This window comes from Globicephala melas, chromosome 11 (assembly GCF_963455315.2).
Source record: "Globicephala melas chromosome 11, mGloMel1.2, whole genome shotgun sequence".
Classification (NCBI taxonomy): domain Eukaryota; kingdom Metazoa; phylum Chordata; class Mammalia; order Artiodactyla; family Delphinidae; genus Globicephala; species Globicephala melas.
The window spans coordinates 29,552,948-29,573,022 of record NC_083324.2 but is presented as its reverse complement, the minus strand read 5'-3'; the positions used below and the strand labels follow the sequence as shown (position 1 = coordinate 29,573,022).

The 20,075-nt window shown below is 41.0% G+C and overlaps 1 protein-coding gene across 22 annotated transcripts in view; it reads right to left on the bottom strand.

Annotated features, from left to right (window-relative positions):
- FHIT (fragile histidine triad diadenosine triphosphatase) overlaps positions 1 to 20,075 on the bottom strand; it is a 1,458,892-nt gene that overhangs the window by 263,286 nt on the left and 1,175,531 nt on the right. For all 22 annotated transcript variants that reach the window (XM_060307532.2, XM_060307526.2, XM_060307530.2 and 19 more), the window contains 2 exons: positions 6,585 to 6,730; positions 4,128 to 4,157 (listed from right to left, as the gene is read on the bottom strand). In XM_060307532.2, coding sequence (XP_060163515.1) covers positions 4,128 to 4,157; positions 6,585 to 6,730 — 176 coding nt within the window. The remainder of the gene's footprint in view (positions 1 to 4,127; positions 4,158 to 6,584; positions 6,731 to 20,075) is intronic.

Genomic DNA, 20,075 nt, shown 5'->3' with positions numbered 1-20,075 from the left:
TCAAGAGGCTCGCTCAGTGGTGCACTTCCGCTAACAACAGCAAGGGAAGGGATCATTGCTGGGCTTATTGCTCTTACCACCCAACATGCGACAAAAATGGTTTAGGGCCCAGGCGTCAGGCGGGGCACCAAGAGTCAGACACAGAAGCAAAGAGAAAGAAAAGAGTCACTGCGTTTTCCGTGGCAGGCCGTCAGATAATGCCTTATAATGTTCAACTGTGTGAATTTCAAAATCTGAAATGCTTACTCATGATTTGTAGCTTTCAAAACCTGGCCGCTAAATACTGACCATGTGGCATTGAGGCAGGAGGTAGATGGGCCCCAGGCTAGACATTGATAACTGGCCGGATCCTGTTCACACTTCCTGGGGTGAGAAGAAGATGGGCTTCAGGCCGGACATTCATTATCAGACCCTTGTTTACATTTCCTGAGGCAAGAGACAAACTGGCTCCCGACTACATACTTATGAGCAGACTCCTCTCTGTATTTCGAGATCTGCACTTTGATATAAGAAACAACAACAGGAATAGGGTAGATAACCGGACATTGGACACTTTTATGGCAGGGACAGAGAGGGGCTAAACTCTGCTAAAAGATCAAGAGGTTATACATTTCCCATCCTTGAGGCAAGGGAAACATTGCACATGCGCAGAAAGGCTCCTTGGGGGTCAAAAGGAGGGGGCACACCCCATAATAGGTGATGCTAAGGCCGTCCTATAGACCTCTGGGCTGAAATCCACCTTGGAAAAACGTTGCACACGCACGTTGGGGAGGGTCCTAGGGCAGGGCAGGTGTGGAAATAGAAACCAGGTAATTGGCCAAAGGTAAACAAAGACCCAGAAGAACTGCCCTATATGAATGACCTAACCACCTCTTTCCTGGCTCCTTCTCATTCGGGAGGACGCCCACACCCTTCCTCTCGGGTGTGCATCTCGCCTTGCTTCTATCCTAACTAAAACAAACTGTTTCTGTGTGCTCTCCCACCTGTTGTTGTGCTATGTCTCTAATAATAAACTTGTACCTGTTTTTACAGTTTTTCCTTCCGTGAGAAATGCATTTTTCACTGGGGACAAGACCCAGGGTGTGTGGTGGCCAGGATTCCTGGTTTTCATCCAGGCTCCCCAGGTTCAATTCCTGGGCAGGGGATTAAGATCTCGCTTCACGCCACCACTCACTGCTGCTTAGCTTTACTCCCTGGAGGGGCTGTCTCCTGGCTTCCTTGGATCAAGGTTATGTGGCCATCCCCACCTACTACTTTATCACCATAAAGCAGCAAGGCTGGTAAATATTTACATTCTGAGAAGAATCATGAGGCGTGCTTGTTAACAATGAAGATTCCCAAGCCCCAAACACAAAGATTCTAAATCAGGAAATTTAGAATAAAAACAGAATCAACCTCTTTATTAACGTAACATCAAAATTAATTCTCAGGTAGGTAGCATAAGAATAGTTGGAAGGTATTATAAGAATCACACTTAGAAAAAATAGATTAGACAACTTGTGATATGTAGACTTGGTCTAAAAGGACAGTTTTCAAAACTCTGCCATCCACTGAGGTTTTAGTTTTATGTACAGCTGACCCTTAATACTTGGGGGTTAGGAGTTGCGACCCTCCCTCGAAGTAGAAAATCCGTGTATAATTCAGAGGCAGCCCTCCATACACGCAGTTATGCATCTGCACATTCAACCAACCACTTATCTGTAGTACTGTAGTATTTACTACTGAAGAAAGTTCCTGTATAAGTGAACCCTCACAGTTCAAACTCCTGCTATTCAAAGGTCACATGCATATGGATGTTTTCTTTTAGCCATTTAATATTACACAAACGATTCTGTGTAATAGAGATGGCCCTGCTAATTCATATGGGGGAAATTAGGGATCATACAGGAAACAACTGAAAGATGTTCAAAAGAACATAATCTGCCAATTAAAAAAAAGAACTGTAAAAAAAAATCAACTTAAGCTAAATGACAATGGCAGTGATGATAAGAACCACATTCAACAATTTATATATGAGTGCCATACTCCAAAAATTACTCCATCACCCCACCATCAAAGCTAACAAAACCATTAAAACTTTTGGCCCGATCACTGGGACATGAAAAAGTAGTCAGTACTAGAGTCAGAGAGTCTGCAGCCAGGGTGCTCAGCCCTGCTAGACTTGGTGTTTGTTGGGGGTTTTTATTATCATTCTTAATTGAGATATATCTCAAATAACATAAAATTTACCATTTAAAAATGTACGATTCAGTGGGTTTTAAAAATATCCATAATGTTGCACAACCATCACCACTAACTCCATATTTTTATCACCCTAAAAAGAAACTCTTACCTGGTAGTAGTCATTTCTCCTTCCCTTCTTCCTCCAGCCCCTGGCAACCACTAATCTACTTTTTGTCTCTATTCAGTGCCTGCCTGTCTAGGAAAATGCCCCGTTTAGATTAACGTCCCATTCAGATTCCCAAAATAAAATTTTGAGATCATAGAACCTATATATTCATATAAATTTCAGATATGTTTATGTTGTGCAGACTATTAATCTCTGCATGCCCCTTGACACGGTTTGAATTTCTCCCATGTTACTAGCTATGCCTCTGCAGCGTTACTTTCAATGGCTGAAGGAATTTCATCAAATAGATACTGCACAAAGCACCTAACTAATCTGGTGGTGTTGTAATTTATATTTCAATATTGATTTTAAAAAAAATCTAGTGGGACTTCCCTGGTGGTCCAGCGGTTAAGACTCTGCCCTCCCAATGCAGGAGGCCCAGGTTCGTTCCCAGGTCAGGGAACTAGATCCTGCGTGCCCCCGTGTGCCGCATAAGACCCGGTGCAGTCAAATAAATAAATAAATGTTCTTTAAAAAGAAAAAAAAAATCTAGCAACCAGGTTTAAACATTTACATTTTGTATTTCCAAAAGCAATTGCAAAACGAAGCTACCGTATTACACTGTTTCTTTTCTTTTTTTTTTTTTTTTAGCATCGGCATGTTTAGAAGCCTGGCACGGAGGTGGGGGAAAGCTGTGAAGCCCCTCTGTCCTTATCACACTGTGTGTCTGGAGCAAGGCTCGCTCTTTTTTATCATAAGGAATTTGGTGGCCATCTCTGTAGGACGTTTGCTCCTCAAAAGTATTTCCCAGAGATTCTATTATAAAAGTCCCACGGTAGCTATGTTAAGCATTAAAACCATATGCAGACGAATATCAAAAGAGGATGATGTTTAGCTGGCATTGTTTGGTACCAAGCATTACCTTCCTCACTCACAGCCAGTCTCAAAGCCATAAAATCTTATTTCGCAAAATGTAACATAAGCACCCCAGTTAGACTTGCTTCAGATTTCTAACACGAAAAAAAGAAAAGAAAAAGAATAAAAAGGCCTCTTCTATGATTTAGGTGTAGGAACTAACTGCACAGGCATTTGCATTTGTATGAAGGGGGCTGAAACTCAGCTTCAGAATCAGCCAGGATTTTATTCTTTTCTTTTACTTTATTAGGGAAGCAGAGACTATGCTGATAAATCTTCCTTCCGTCTCTGGCACACTTAAAAACTCATTTTTGAGCTCCACTGACTCCATTATGTTGAACTTTGGTATTAAGTACGAAGGGAGGAAAAGAGTAGGTGTGTGGGTGGAAAGGAAGCGAACAGAGGGAAGCAACGGGCGAGGAGTGAAGGGACAACCATGGGGCCACCATATCTGTGAGCCCTACACTCAGCAATGGCAAAGCAACAATATACAGTGTAGAGAACCAGAAGGCTGCCACAGAGGCGCAGGCTTAACAGGAGACCCACCAATCCACATGCGGCGTACGTCCTGTTTCCTAGACACTACCTCCCATGAACTCGTTTGACTTCCGTTTCTATTTCAGGACTCCATGATTTAGTTTCTGTTTTAGCATTTGAACAATAATAATTTTACTACAAAAGGTAAATGTCTTGTAAACGAATGTGAAACACATTGCTTGGCAAAGTTTACAATGTCACGATTTATAGCTCCAACACCAAGGCTCTCTCTGACCTCGAAGATAACATAATGAAGCAGCAAAGTGCTCCAAATGACTCAGTGTGATTTTTTATTAGTTCTCGTAATCGCCCCCTATTAATTTGTATGCATATAATAAGCACTCACCTTCACAGTTTGTCCGGCTTCGGGGCCATCCTAGAAATAGGGGGGAAAAAAAAAGACAGGTGAGAACAGATAGATGGCATCTCCTGCTTATTCAGAAATATTGCCTGTTAATAATTTAGATCCAATTTCATTGTGTGTTAATTTATAGTTTCCTCATGGGGACCATTCGCTTCGAAGGTACGGGGCCCAAGAGTTCTCCATTTCCGCTTGAGAGTAAGAAGTTATGTATAAAAATGATATAAATTATCCAGTGAGTGAACCCCTTTCCTACTTTTCATGCCCTGTGCTTTTGGCTATGGTTTTAATTGCATTAAAGGAAGACTGGAAATATTTGGGGAAGTGAAGCATCACACCTTTTGGTTATCTTGAAACCAGATGTAGCTTAATTAATGCCTGATAACTTTAAGTCTCTCCTCAGGAAATTGCTATAAACATAACCCATTAAGCAAGAAGCAAGAATGTGGGCTGTCTCGTGTAGAAGGAGCACCCAAGAGTGGGCCCTTTCTGGCTCTTCTGACCTTGGGAGAAAAGGTGCAAGTGTTTATTGTAGCTGAGCTCTTTTCCCATCCTGGGTCCTTCCCTCGGCTTTCTGAAGCCCAACAGAACTACTTGCTTAGTTAAATAAGCAAACTCGTCTAGTCACCAGCCACAATACAAAGCAGAAGCAAGTAAGCGCTCAGCTGGTTGGGAACAGCAGAACATGCAATGTTTCTACAATCAGAAATTGCAAAATGGAATGACAACTCTGAAAATTTAGGTTAAGGCTTTCTACTTCTAAGATCCAAACTACTTGGGGTGAGAATTCTTGCCCTGCTATGGCGAAGATTAAGCAGACCTGTGTAATCAGTGGTTTTCAAACTTGGAGTCTCAACCTATTAGTGGGTCATAAAGTCAACTTGATGGGCTGTGACCAGCACTGAAGACAAAAGAAATCAGATAACAGAACAAAAACTATTAGACTGTACAGAATAGGTAAACACTGCTTTGTGAAGTTTCTGTTTCCTTTATCTACATGTCTGTAGGGGGAGAGGGAAATATATGATTGTGAAATAAATATATATCTTACTGTACGTTAAAGTTTTAAAAAGTTTGAAAACACCACATATATGAAAGTACTCTAAGTGCTTTATATAATAGCAACAGTTTCTATATTTTTTAACATGAGTTTCTATACTTTTGGAATTAAGTTTCTAGCAAATCATGTTAGATAACCAGCACTGGCCATTTCCTATGAATGTGAATTTTCTTCTAGTATTCCATTAAACACTGACAGATGTCTTCACCCAGTTGCCTTCATTTGGTCTCTCTGGAAACATGATTTGCAGCATCAGCTTAATAAACCCACCCTGAGCTTAACTACCTGCTTGAAGGTGACTCAAAGGGGTTGATACACAATACACACAGACAGACAGACAGACAGACACACACACACACAACACACCCCACACACAGTATTTTACAAGGAAGTTTAGATACTCTTGACACAGACATGGTGGCAAAAGTTTTTTTTTAAAGAATGCAGATGAGGGAATTCCCTGGTCATCCAGTGGTTAGGACTCCTTGCTTCCACTGCATGGGGCACAGGTTCAATCCCTGGTCGGGATACTAAGATTCCGCAGGCCGCATGGCGCGGCCAATAAATAAAAAAAAAAAAGCAGATGAACATTTCTAGTCAGAGTCTTTCACGACCTGAAAACGGTGGCCTTCTCTATCTGTTCTCTTTTAAGGTCTACGGTGGAGAGCTGAGGAGGGTAGAGGGAGGATGATAAACATCCGGTTTGCCTAAAGCACTGAGGACAAGTTCTTGCATCATGAAACCATCCACTTCTTTCCAAAGGGTTTTTGGAGAGTCATCAAATCTCAAGGCCACACAGGGCTTTAATTACGTATAGATACCCGCAGCCCTTTCCATGGGCGATAGGAAGGGACTCATGGTATATTACTACCTGAAGATTCACTCAGTTCCCACAGCTGATGACCCACCGCCGACCTCCTCCTCCCACACTGACAAGCGTTGGCTCAAACTCGGCCTAAAGATCTCTAGGGATTGGGGGTCTAGCTTCTTTACCAGGAAGGAGGCCACACCGAACACTCAATCAATCCAGCTTCGTACCATCAGCAATCCATAATCAATCACTGGGGCTTGAATTAAAAAGGTCAGCCTTGTGAAGGGGAGGCCCTACCTAACCTGCATATCTCTATTCCCCTAGAAATAGAGCAGGGCTCAAAACATATTTCTCCTGGAATCAAAATGACATGTCCAGCCCCAGTTCCAATAAAAGATCTGGAATGTCTTCATGCTCATCACATACATCACACGTCCAGTACTGCCAGCTGCTTGGTCAGCAACCCTGTGCGCGTTGCCTCCGCCGGTATTCCACCCTGTTCACCAAGGCCACGTCGGAGCCTTGTGGATAGTAGGGTGGCCCTGGATGAGCCAGCTGTCTGTACACTCACCTGCACGGAAAAGGTGAGAGAGGTGCCCTGGAAATGCTTTTCCACTGCCGTCCCGACTCTCTGTGCTGCCAGGAACAGGTCGGCCACTTCATTGGGATGCAGGTCTCGGAAGCGCTCCACTGGCCGGAGGGGACACACGAGGACATCTGCAGTGAGGTCTGTTAAGGTATACTCTGCTTGCTTTAGGGACCATTTTTACCAAGAAGTTTATACCCACAGGCTTGAAGCCCCTTGGCCCAGGGCCTGAACTCGCAAAGGCTAAGGAATAAAAGAACAAATATTTACCAACCACTGAACTCCAAGGAGTTCAAAGAGAGCTTACAAACGTGGTTCATTATACTTTAAAGGAGAAGCTATGGCGCACTGAAGAAATTCTCTTAAGAGACAAAGACATCAGTGTTCAGAGAGACTTAAGTGCTGGCTGAAATAATTAGGCCATGAGGCAGGATCTATTCTGGACCGTTATCTCCTGACCCCTATTCTCAAGCAGCCAAAGGCCCTGGGTTGGAAAAGCAACTGGAATATTCAGTTGGTTTTTCTAGGAAGAGCGTCACAATCAAAACTTTAATTTCAATATCTCTGTAGAGAAATATGTAAGCAAAAGACAAGAGTATTTTATTTTTAAAAGGAGTATAGAGATTCTGAAAATGTTCAGTGAACTTCATTTACAACAAGGAGATGTGCCACACGGTTAAGCAGCTGATGACAAGCATTCCTCAAACTGATGACTAAGAATTCAAGAAGGCAGTTGAAGGCAAATCATTAAGTTAAAACAAGGGGTGTCTGCTTGTGCGAATGAAGCCATCTTAATGTATTCTATTAGTCAGACAAATCAACATATTTACATTATTGGTCTGAACAAATAACATATTCTAGAGAAAAAGGATGCAAGTTTGATCATTTGTTGGTAGCAAATAAACATTCAGCGTCACATCATCAATAACGTTTCAGTTCCTTTTTGTATTTGAACTCATAAGTGTATGGTATACACATATAGACATGTACACATACATGTGTATACACACACAAGCTACATTAATTTTTGTTGAGTTTTCAGGTACCAGCAGGAGAAAAAAAGCTAATGTTCTTTTCTGTTTCTTTCGTTTTTCTTGTTTTAAAAGAACAGGCTTCTGCTTTGAGCCAAGCAGCTAAGGGGCATAATAAAACCACAAGTCTACAGTTGCTAGTCTCACCAGAATATCAAACATTTTAGCCCACCACACTATTGGTAGGACTCAGGACCCAAGGGGAAATGCACTGAGCTCAGCTGGGCGGGCCTCATTTCCATAAGACAGGGGGAAAAAGAGAGGGAAAACTGATTAATTTTGCTCATAATCAGGAAATTTATGTCAATGGTGAACTAGGAGAACGAGTATTTGTTTAATCTGAGTTCATTTTTCAAGAGAGGAGCAGGGAGGCCTTCACCCACAGGGCATCTGATACTTAAAAAGATAATTATCCTTCTTTGGAAGGGCTGCTTTATTATCATGGGTCAATGAACCATTTAGAAATGGAGAACTTCCTTTCATTTCGTCTGAGCTGATTGCCAGCCTCCACTCCCACTGAGTTGCTTTTTTTGCTGTTAAAAGAGCCCTTTCCCCATCTTCCTCCTCCCTGCTTTAATTTACACCCTCCCTTAGGCTCTGACTTCACCAAACCACAGCAAGATGACAATTTTGCAAGCTTCCAACAATATTCATAATTACTGTGGCTGGCTATGTCTGCACACAGCAACTAGGTTGGGAAGGGAATAACATTCTATTGAAACAACTGCTTACTGTGAAAACTGATGGAATGAATCTGGCAATCTTTGTGTCTAACGTTACTTTAGTAATATCGATGACATCTGAAAGGTTTTTTCCAATGCCATAAAAAACTGTATCTTATTACCTGTCCATTTTCTTACCCGGTGCTAAGAATCAGCTTGACCCGAGTTTAACGAATCAAACTGTTTATGGAATGGAACCAAAATGGTTGAATGTGTGAGATGTTCTATCCTGTACATACCTAACCGCAGGGTGATACATCACATACATTTTTTACTGTAACTGAATATTAATATAGAAATACAACATATCACAAAAGATTTCAACGGCTAAGCACATTCTCATTTAGGTGAATATTTTTCAGCAACCCATTTAGGCAACATTGTCCTGACATAATATTCCCTGCAACCCAACCTTTTGTTAAAAGGTCATCTTATCTGCATATCACACAGACATTTTGAAGCAAAAAATAAGATGAAATGGAGATTACTCTCAAGGGTGCTTTCTTCTGCAGGTGGTCATGTGGGTGATCACTGTCTTTGTTCTGTTGGGACCCAGAGGACGGCCAAACAGCCATCTCAACCTAGAAATGGCCACCCAGGTGGGTTCCACATCACTCTACACGGAGGTAGCTGGGTCTGGCATTACACACCGTGGGGCTCTGGAGCCTCTGGTTGCAGTGTGAGAAGCTGACCTGGCCAGTAGCAGATTCGCTAACCGTCACACTCCCTGGGGCCATTCTGGGCACTAACTGGGCATGAGACAGTCAGCATCAACCGTCTTCCCTCAGTTCCTTTACAACCAGAGAAGACAAGAGCCTGAGCCTTAATCTCACCGTAGGCTGCATCCTGACTGATGCCTACCTACCTCCTGAGCCTCTTTTTCCTCACTCCTCTCTAGCATACTATACATCTGCCATATTTGCTTTCTTTCTGTTCTTCAAACACACTAAGCTCCTTCCTAGATTTGGGGGTTTTGTCCTGGTTATTTGTTCTGCCTAGATCAATTCCCCCTGATCTTCACATGGCCGCTTCTTTCTTATCATTCAGGACCTAGTTCCAATGCCACTCTCTCAAAAGAACAATTAGCTGCTAGGGACTTTAAACTGCTACTTGCTTACTCACTCTTATATCACCCTATTTTAATCTTTTCACAGCCCCCCTGCCACCAGCTGGTGGTTTTCTTGGCTGGTTACTACGTACCCAGATGAGAAAGGAAGCTCCACAAAAGTAAAGGCTTTGTCTTGTTTATTGCTCTTTCACCACCACCTACAACACCAGAGATGCTTAGGAAGTCTTGCTGGAATGAGAGAATAAATAATAAACCAGACCCTTGTATCAGCCACCTCTGAGTACTAAAACCCTGACAAAATGGAGATGACATTCATTTACTTTTCAATCATCTATACAAGATTGAGATAGTCTGCAATGTATTTTTTTTAATTCAAAGAAGTTTATCCTTAAGATGGTTAGAACTAATGTTAGATGAAAACTGGAGAAATGTAAACTCATTTTTAACATAAACTAATTTTCACATGAGCCCAAAGGAAATAAAATTGTGAAGGTAAAAGCCTTTTTAAAAAACCCTTTTATAACTAGAAAGAAGTAGTTTCTACAATACTCAGAGTCTCAGATAAACTGTACCTATTAAAATGCTGCTTTATATTGTGACTGAGACGTGTAACTCATTTGTTCCTTCAATGAACAATGAGCATCACTTAAGTGTGGACACTGTACTAGGCTCTGGGAACAGCAAAGGAGAATAAGAAGGTGTTCCTGTCCTTCCGGTCCGGGAGACAGGCACTGAAATACACAACCGCAGTACTATCGGGGGCACAGATAAGAAGCACAGAGGGCTGCCCAATGCAGTGGCGACCTGGGGCACCTGAATAAGGCAAGGGTTCTAGAGTAACCATGGGGAACCTCTGCCTGGGATGAATTATCCCATGGCTACCTGAAAATATAAAGAGGTTCATAAAGAAGTCAAAGCAGATCAGCAAACTTCTTCTGCAAAGGGCCAGATGGTAAATATTTTAGGTTTGGTGGGCCATATGCCTAAGGAGCCATGGATAATACGAACACAAACAGGTGTGGCTATATCCCAGGAAACCTTTATATACAAAAAGAGGAGCCTGGCCAGATTTGGCCCGTGGGCCTTGAAGTGTCAGCCCTTGATTTAGAGGAATCACATCAGAAAAAAATTAAATAAAGGAAACTGAAAGTATTGTGGGGGGAGGGTATTCCTCTTTTCCTAAATTGAGGACTACAATGTTATCTTAATAGCATATTCGAAAAATATTACGTATCTTAAAAAAATTACCTTTCTAAGAAAAATATGTCAACACAGTAGAACATTTTCATGACTCTGTAATAATTCTGATGCTTTGAGAGACTAATCACAACCATAAAATGTGTTGTGGTATTGACACCACATAGATAAATCATGAGTATTACTCCCCATTACAACTCAAGGAGTTTCTGCCACTACCAAATGGAAAAAGGAAGCATGTGATCTACAAACACGTGAGAGCACCAAAACAGTGTTATTCACAAATTCTTCTGAGAATACAATTATTTCCTCAAAATAAGTGCACAAGCCTTAGAAGAAAATACCATATTACCCAAAGATGGTAGGTACCATGTGCTCCATGTTGTTCCTAGACAAGCAACTCAGGGAAAGCAAATTAATTTTGAAGAACAGCAGACGGCTCTTGAAATTCTTCTGCCACTGTTTATATGCCAGTTGTTTTAAGGTAATATCACAGGTGCCATATAATTTAATTTGGAGACTCTTAGGCCTTGCTAGCGGGCAAATCCCATATTGCGCATGGGCTACAAGAACACACTTATCCCTGGGTCCTCTCTGCGTAGAATTAACACCTCTGAAGAGACTTTTTAGCCAACGTGCATGAGAACCCTCAAAGAAGGTAATCTACTCAATTGAATTTAATATGTTTATCCAGTACTCATTATGTCTGAAAGCCTGTGAAAGAGATTATCAAATGGGATCTGGCCTCTCCCTATAATCTAAAGGAAACACATTCATTTAGTAATAACAGTTTTTTTTAAAGAAGAGAAGGTCAATAATTATGATTTAGTTCCTATGGTCGACAAAGGGATTTCTCATAGCAGAGGAAAATCAAAGAAGACTTTTTAGTGCAGATGAGATTTAAAGCGGACTTCACAAACAGGAGAGTGAACCAAACAGAGGGCTGGCTGGCAACTCACTCATCCATCCACCCCACAACCACAGCCTCCTTTCAGTCCAGCGTCTGTGTGAAAATTTAGGATGCCAAGATGAATGTGACAGAGTAACTGACCTTGAAGTGTTCACACTCTATTATCCCAAACTATCATGTAGCATAAACAGATCATAGGACGCTGAGAGATGAGTGCTATTGATAGAAATCAGTACAGAATGTTGTGGGAGCATAGAGAAGTCAGGATCGAACTCTGCCTAGGGGTGTTAGACAAACTTTTCAGGATGGTCCTGCATTCCCATTTTCTAAAATCAGAAACTATTTCTCCAAATTTGGACCAAAACCTATCCTTGAAAATGGCCTAGCAATTTATGCATCAAAGAAAGTTGTCGGGTATTCTTCCTTTGGCCAAAATCACCGTTTCATTTATATATGGACTCTCGTTGATTTCACCTTTCCAACAAACCAATGGAGGACTATTATAATTCCTATTTTGCGGATGAGGAAATTACAGCTTACAGAAAATAAGAAATCTGTGCAAGACGGTACACTCCGTAGGAGACTAAAACTAGAATTCAACCCAAATCTGTCTGATTCCAAAGTCCATGTTATTAAGCATAGCATTGTGATGTTACACTTTGTATAGCTTTCATGACTCAGTCTCTGACGGTCCTCTCATTAAAAGTGTGCCCTCTATTCGCAGAGTCCTTCTGTTCATGGAAGAGAATCACACTTCATGAAATACAAACAGACTGTGCAAAACTGCTAACTGCCTGAGAAAAACCCAGCCTCAAATGAAGAAAGCAGAGGGGACGTACAGCCCCACGGTGGAAGGCAGCTTCAGTGCTGGGCAAAGGAAGCCCTGAGAATGCCCTGGTTCTAACAGGGAACTGTGAACAAGGGGATCAAGAATGAGAGAACCATCTTTATCAGCGGTAGGAAGTAAGAGGGATGCAGAGCCTGAATTTTTGCCCTTTTCCAGCTTTGAGCTTCAGTTTCTTCAAGGTAACTCGGGCTCCCCTGGGTTGACAGATAGGAGGAAGATTAGGTATTACAGTCTATGTCTGTGAGTCAGGCTGTCAGACACACTGAAGATCCCATTGCCTGTTGGACAGTCTAATTATTGGGAGCCACTGACTTTCTCATAGCATCATTTATATCACCAAGGACTACCAGAAACTGGGTAATGCCTTTTCTTTCCCTCTTCTTCTCCACTCTCACCACCAGCCCAGAAGTGACTGTCTCTGTCCTTTTGCATGAACATGTAGGGTGTTTTTGCCACGTTAAAGTGACATGGCAACATACCAGACCCTGTGCTGAACTCTTGCTGACACACAGCCAGTTCAGGATACACACAATGCAAGAAAGAAATGAAATGGAATCTTTACACCAATGAAACACCTGAAGACACTGTGGTAGCTTATTCACCAACATTAGCACAAGAATCCCTCCCATCCGACATGCCCCTTTGCAAAGTGACTTTGCGGCTCCTCTCACCAAAAGTTGGAGTCTATTTCCCTTCCCACTGAGTTTGGACTGGCCTGTGGCTTGCTTTGACCAGTGGAATGTGATCAAAGTGTTGCTATATGTGATTTTCCAAGGTCAGGCCTTAACAGACGTTGCAACTTCTGTTTTTTCTGTCTTTTTGGAACTCTGAGACCAACACGCTGTGGAAAAAGTCCAGCTAGGCTACTGGAGACAACAGCCAAGTGAAAGAGAACTAAGGTACCCCAGCTGATAGCCAACAACTGTCGTGAACCACAAAAACAACTGCAAAGGTCTGGTGGAATCAAGAACAAAATGAGATGCTGTAAAAGTGAGAACTGTCCCAACAATATCAAATGATCATTATGTTGCTACACTGTTATTCCAAAAAATTTGATAAGTTTGAAATTTGCTCATCAAAGATAATAACTGATGATTTAAAAAATAATTTTTATGAGCATTTCCATGACAAATATGAAATATTTAAATATAGTCATGACACAGAAATGGAAATGTACTGATTCAGATGATTAGTTAAAGACAACAGCAGAATATTATTCTCAGAGTTGCTCAGACTTGCTCCCATCTATTTTGCCAAATCTGATCTACTCTAGGGATTCAGAATAGAAAAGTCACTAAAATAAATCAAACCATCAAAATATCACTGATCCCAATGAAGCCGATTAGCATGTGTATATATGAATATGGAATAAGTTGACATCAAATAATATGATGAAGAATGAGTCATTCTTCTGAACTAATAAAAAAAGAAGAGTCTGTATTCATCTCTACTGTAGATGAGTATGTAGTTTAAGGACAAACAAGGAACTTTCCAGTTTGCATTGCAGACTTCTGTAGACCCCGTGTAACGCATTATTTGCTCTAATAAATAATCCTAGTCCTTGCAAATGTTTAAAATAATTCTTAAAGTCACTTCAAAAAGCAACACCAGGATGACTGTGAGGTATTTCTGAGAAAAGATTCAATTGATTTAAGTGGCACAGTTGCAGAGTTTTGAATCAAAGTAGGTGGCATCTCAAAAGTAATCTACTACTCGCAATGTAGGTAATTCTGTGATTTTTTTTTTTTTTAAGCAGAAAGGTAGAAATATTGTCCAAAAAATGAACCAATACAATTCTGAAGAAGCGTCTTGACAGTTTGGGCCACACCTTTCTTTATGGGATATTAACAAACCCACTTCAGTAACTCAAGACTTCATAGAATATTCATCAACCATAAGCATAAATGGCATGAATGTAATTTTAAGCAAATTTAATTTGCAGAGTATGATACATTCCAGCACAATGTAATTAAGATAATGATAGTATTCTGCTCATACCTGGATCTCAATGCAAGCACCTCACAAGTATCTTCTAAAATTCTCATGTTGTGTCCTGGAGAATGCTTTGGGCCAAAGATACAGCAAGTCCTTAGTCAACTGTGGGAGAGGAATCAGGTATCTTTCCCCTGGCAGATCTGCCCTGAGCAATCCCCAAACTTCTGCACCGATCTGGATGCTTAGAGGGGAGAATCATATTCGTACAGAGAAGTAAACGGGTGGCTTTCAAAGAAAGTAAAATGAAAGAGGAGCCCGCAGCCGGGATGCACTCTGGTGCAGATTCTCTGGTTTAAATTTCGCATCGTCTGTGAATATTTCAAGGCAAAAGAATCCTGTATTGATTACCCTAAGAGAATCAGAATTGGAAAAAAAGTTACATGCTTATATTAAACTAAATATGTGGGAGAAAGTAAATGATATCAGTAAGGGAAGGAGAGAATATACAACATTTGTTTGCGGCCTATTATGTCCTAGTGATAATCAGCAATGCATTGAGGTAGATAATATCACCCCCATTTATCCACATTCAGAAGCAAAGGTCAAAAAAAGCGATACTATATATCCAAGGTCACACAGTTCTAAAGTGAGAATCCTGGGCCATGCAGTAAAATTGTCCATGCTGTTTCAATGCTTCCCAAGGTGATAAGAGTCTCCAGGTACCTAGTGCAGTGTTTACTACAGTGGTTCCCCAGAACACTGCTTCCATGAGATGTTATTACACATGATAGAAGAAAAAAAATATTGTGTAGTCAAAGGAGATTAAGAAACACTGAATGAAATGAGGCAAAATAGGTTTCTTTACAGCAGGACTCATCAGGATGTATCATGTACTAACGTGCATTCTGACTTAAAAAAAAAAAGAGAGACATACTAAGCAGCATTTCTCATATGCTTTTTTTTTCTTTAAGCAGTAAGACTGTTTTGTTTTTCTTTTTTTGCAGAACCCTACATACGACAACTGTTCCAAAGGATGTGGGGACTACTGAGCCTCCTTTACCTACACACAGAGATGCCTGAAGATCTCAGCTTTTTAACCAAAAAGTAGAGTAAATATCCTACGAATCATATGAGCAAAGCAAGAGGGCCTTCTGCCTAGTGAAATATGCTGAGAAGCTGAGCATTAAAATACATCAAATGGAACATGGCAGTCATTAGTGAAACTGGCTCACGATTTCCATTCTTGCCATTCCAGGCACATGACAGGATTATACTTCCTGTATCCTTGTGCTTGGGTGAAGCTGAAGGCATTCTGGCCAAGGAGTCGTGAGCAGAAGTGATTATGTCAATTACAAACTAGAGCATTTAACTGCCAGTGTGAGACCTCAAAGCTCCCTCTCCTTCTGCAAGGCAACCAGCAATGTCACTGTGCTTTCAGGACCAGGACCAGCCCTACAGGTCAGTGGGGGCTCTGCTCATCACCTGTTCTCCCAGGGACTACAGCAAGTTAAATGGGTTTCATCTCTTTTGCTAACTCCAAATAATTTGTGTAGCTGCTTAGAACAGTATGGTGAAGAGGATTCTGAGGCCTTGACAGGGATAAGGAGGGAAGAATGGGGAGATTTATTCGTTTTAGCTGCCATGAGGGAAGGAAGAATACCAGCATATACACAAAAGATCTGCCATTCTTTAATTAGAAAGCAAAAGAAATACTTTTTCCAAGACTCCTTTTCCCTTTCCTTAATGATATGGAATCATTTCTAGGTCTTACAAGGTCTCTGAATAACCATTACAAAAATTCAGTATTATTGGTACAGTCCTGCAAATATACAGAAGTATGTGAACTTTAAATCACTCTGGTTAGGAGAGTATTGAAAAAGAAATGTACTGCCATGCAGAAGTATCTGTCCATAATGTGCCAACACAGGGGTGAGAACACACCACAATGACAATGTTGTAAAAACGCTCTTAGGTGTTAGGAGTTGGAGAAGTGTTTCAATAGAAGAGGAATAAAGTACGCTCAGCAGCTGAAAGAAATATTTAAGGATCATTTCCAATGAGTGACATAAAAAAATTTTTTAAAACCACACATACACTCCGCTGTGAGAATCACTTCAAAAACTCTGTGAAAAGCTTTTTCGTCTAGTATAGATCAGAAAGTAATGCTAAAGATGTGCAATTCACGGGAGAGTTGCTGGAAAACCACAAGCAAGATAAATAATTTAACAGCACTTTACCATGTACACATTTATATTCTACCCAGTTTGGGAATAAGGAGAGAGCACGTTGAGTTTCTACTTCTATGGGGTGGCCAGATCGAAACCCAAGCTCCCGTGTAGATAGCATCCTTCCAGGGCAAGTTGTAGCAGGTCCTGAAAAGCATGGATTCCACCTTCAGGTTTGTTTATGCCCCTGAAGAGCCACTGAAAATTCCATTTCCCATCAGATCTTCAGTGCAGTTGGACAAGCCAATGAAGCAACCTAACATCACAGTTCAGATACCACATGAAAGCAGAGAGCAGCCAAACTATAAATACAGAACAGAGAGACTCCTTAATGGGAGAAAAGAAATAGAAAATGGGAGAAGAAAGGAGAAGACCTTAAAAGGGAATATTTAGCAGGTAGCACATTCTTAGAAGATATGAAACATTCCCTAGCAGTCAGGTTCAACTGGCACCATACATAGTGTTTGATGCAGGGTAGGCCTTTAATGAATATTTGATGGAAGAGCAGATGGCATGTGTGCTTTTTCTTTGCTTAATCTAGGAAAACTTTCTAAGAGACCACTGAACCAGACCAGACTCAACTTACTTACATGAAAATAATTGAGGGAAATGCACTTAAAAAAAAAAAAAAAGCTAAGTCCTGAATTCCTAATCAAAAAGACACCCAGCTAAATGTAAATTGGTGCAGCCACCGTGGAAAACAGTAAGGAGGTTTCCCAAGAAACTAAACATAGAACTACCATATGACACAGCAATTCCACTCCTGGGCATATATCTGAAAAACACAAAAACACTAATTCGAAAAGACACACGCACCCCAATGTTCACAGCACCGTTATTTACGATTGCCAAGGTATGGAAGCAACTTAAGTGTCCATCAACAGATGAATGGATTAAGAAGGTGTGGTGTATATATATATATATATATATATATATATATATATATATATACACACACACACACACACACACACACACATACAATGGAATACTATTCAGCCACAAAAAGCAGGAAATTCTGGGCTTCCCTGGTGGCGCAGTGGTTGAGAGTCCACCTGCCGATGCAGGGGACACGGGTTCGTGCCCCGGTCCGGGAAGATCCCACACGCCGCAGAGCGGCTGGGCCCGTGAGCCATGGCTGCTGAGCCTGCGCGTCCAGAGCCCGTGCTCCGCAACGGGAGAGGCCACAACAGTGAGAGGCCCGTGTACTGCAAAAAAAAAAAAAAAAAAAAAAGCAGGAAATTCTGCCATTTGCCAAGCAACTTGGATAGACTTGGAGGGCATTATGCTAAGTGAAATAAGTCAGTCAGAGAAAGATAAATACTACATGATACTCCTTATATATGGAATCTAAAAAAATAAAACAAACTAGTGAATATAATAAAAAAGCAGACTCACAGATATAGAGAATAAGCTAGTGGTTCCCAGCGGGGAGGGGGAGGGAGGGGCAATATAGGGGTGGAGGAGTGGGAAGTACAAACTACTGGGTGTAAGACAGGCTCAAGGATGTACTGCACAACACAGGGAATGCAGCCAATATTTTTAATTAACTGTAAGTGGAAAGTAACATTTAAAAATTTTATTAATAATTTTTTTAGTCTAAATAAAACAGTCCATCCTTTACTATGGAAAAATATTTAAAAAATAAAAGACACCCAGCTAAAGGCATAGCAAACAATAAATATAAGATGACTTTCCCTCACATACCAAAGGCGGTGCTTACATTTTAAGTGGAAAACCTGTAGACCATTAACTCACTGGAGCTTGGAGAGATCTGAGAATAACAATATTGTATGCTCTTTTAGTGACAGTGATGAAATCTCTTCTGTGACAAATATAAATGTTGACAGAAGAATAAGTTCTTTCAAAAAACAGAAAGAGAGCCTTAATTATACTTACCTGGCATTCTCACAGATTCTGAATTTAACCGCCCACCCCCCCCCAAAAATGCCCATCCTCTGTGAGTTAGCAATCTGAGAGAAATGATGTGAGAATATTTCACAGTGGAAAGTATTCAACAAGTGTTTAACAAATGACCTTCTCAGTGAATTACTAAAGGAAGCCCATAAAGCCAAATTTTGGAGGAAAGGGTAAAGACAAAACACTTTTTAGGACTTCGTATGTTTTTCATTTATTCATTAAGTAGGAACTAATTAAGATCATTCTATCTGGTAGGTAATGTGTAAGACACTGAGAAAACAGCACACACCAGCCGTATGCATCCCTTCCCCTCCAAAGGTGTACATTCTAGAGAGTGAGCAAACGAAAGGCAAGAAACAGATCAAAACGCAGTCTCTATTGTGAAAGAGACAAGGGTTGACAGGGAAAAACAGAGATGCATTGACGCAAAGGCAAGCACATTCCAAGCCGACACTGCTAAACGGGGAACACGCTTGGCCTGCCTATCTGGGGTGTCAGCAAAGTGTGCAAGCTCTCTGCAGCCTTGGCTCGCAGTTTGGATTTATTCTCTGTGCCTGGGGAAGCCTCTAAAACATTTCAGCCAGTGGGGAGTGGAGGTTTATGACAGAATCTGAGTTCTCTTTTAGAAAGATCATTCTAAATGCTGTGTACGGAAATAAATAAATAAATATTCAATCAAAGCAAGGATGAAAGCTGAATGCCACTGTGGACGCCTTTACTGGAGACTAGATAAGAGATTCAAAACAGGTCTGAACTATGGTGGTGGCAGTGGAGGTGCAGAGAATTTGAGATACATTTCTGAGGCAGGAGCAACAGGACTTACGGATGTGAGTGGGAGGCAAAGGAAAGAGGGAGATCAAAGAAGATTCCAGGGTCTTGGCCTGAGTACGTGTGGGGAAAGTGATATAATTTAGGAGATTGGGGAAGGGAGGCTAGGTCATATGGCTCACCATTTAGAGACCCTACCTTCCTGAATTTACGTTTCCCGAAACCAACTAAACAGACTTTCCTAACCTGGGTGTGTAGATGGACTCCAGGGCTTCTATGAATCTCCTGAAATTGTTTGCAAAATGGTGTGTGTGTGTGTTGTTCTCCTATAGTCTTCATTATGCAAAAAATTCTGTCTCCTGACTCCAACAAAGATAAGAATCACTCATTTAAATTAGCAGAATTATCTGAAATTTGTCCCCAAGAGTGATTAAAAACAGGCTCACACTTTCATTCATTTTAGCTTAGAATCTAACAGACACACTCCTGAAGAGTGAAAAAAAAGTTGACTCTGTGTTTGAGCAATGTGTTCATGAGAATGAACCCTCCACAAAAGACAAACTAAAGATTTTTTTAAATAGCCTAACACTAAAGTCATTTTAATCTGATTCAGCAGTGAACAATTTAAGACATGTCTCTTCCAACAAAAGACAGCGGGACACAAAAATGACTGTGTGATCCATTTAAAATGAAAGAATGGGCTAAATCATTAACAACAATACAAATGCAGAAAATTCTAGGAGGGGAAAAAAAGAAGAGTGAAAACTCTAAGTAGCAAGTGATTTCCAAATGTTTCCAGAACAGGAAGCAAAAGACATTTTAATGTAACTCTGGTAACTTCCAGAATAGAAT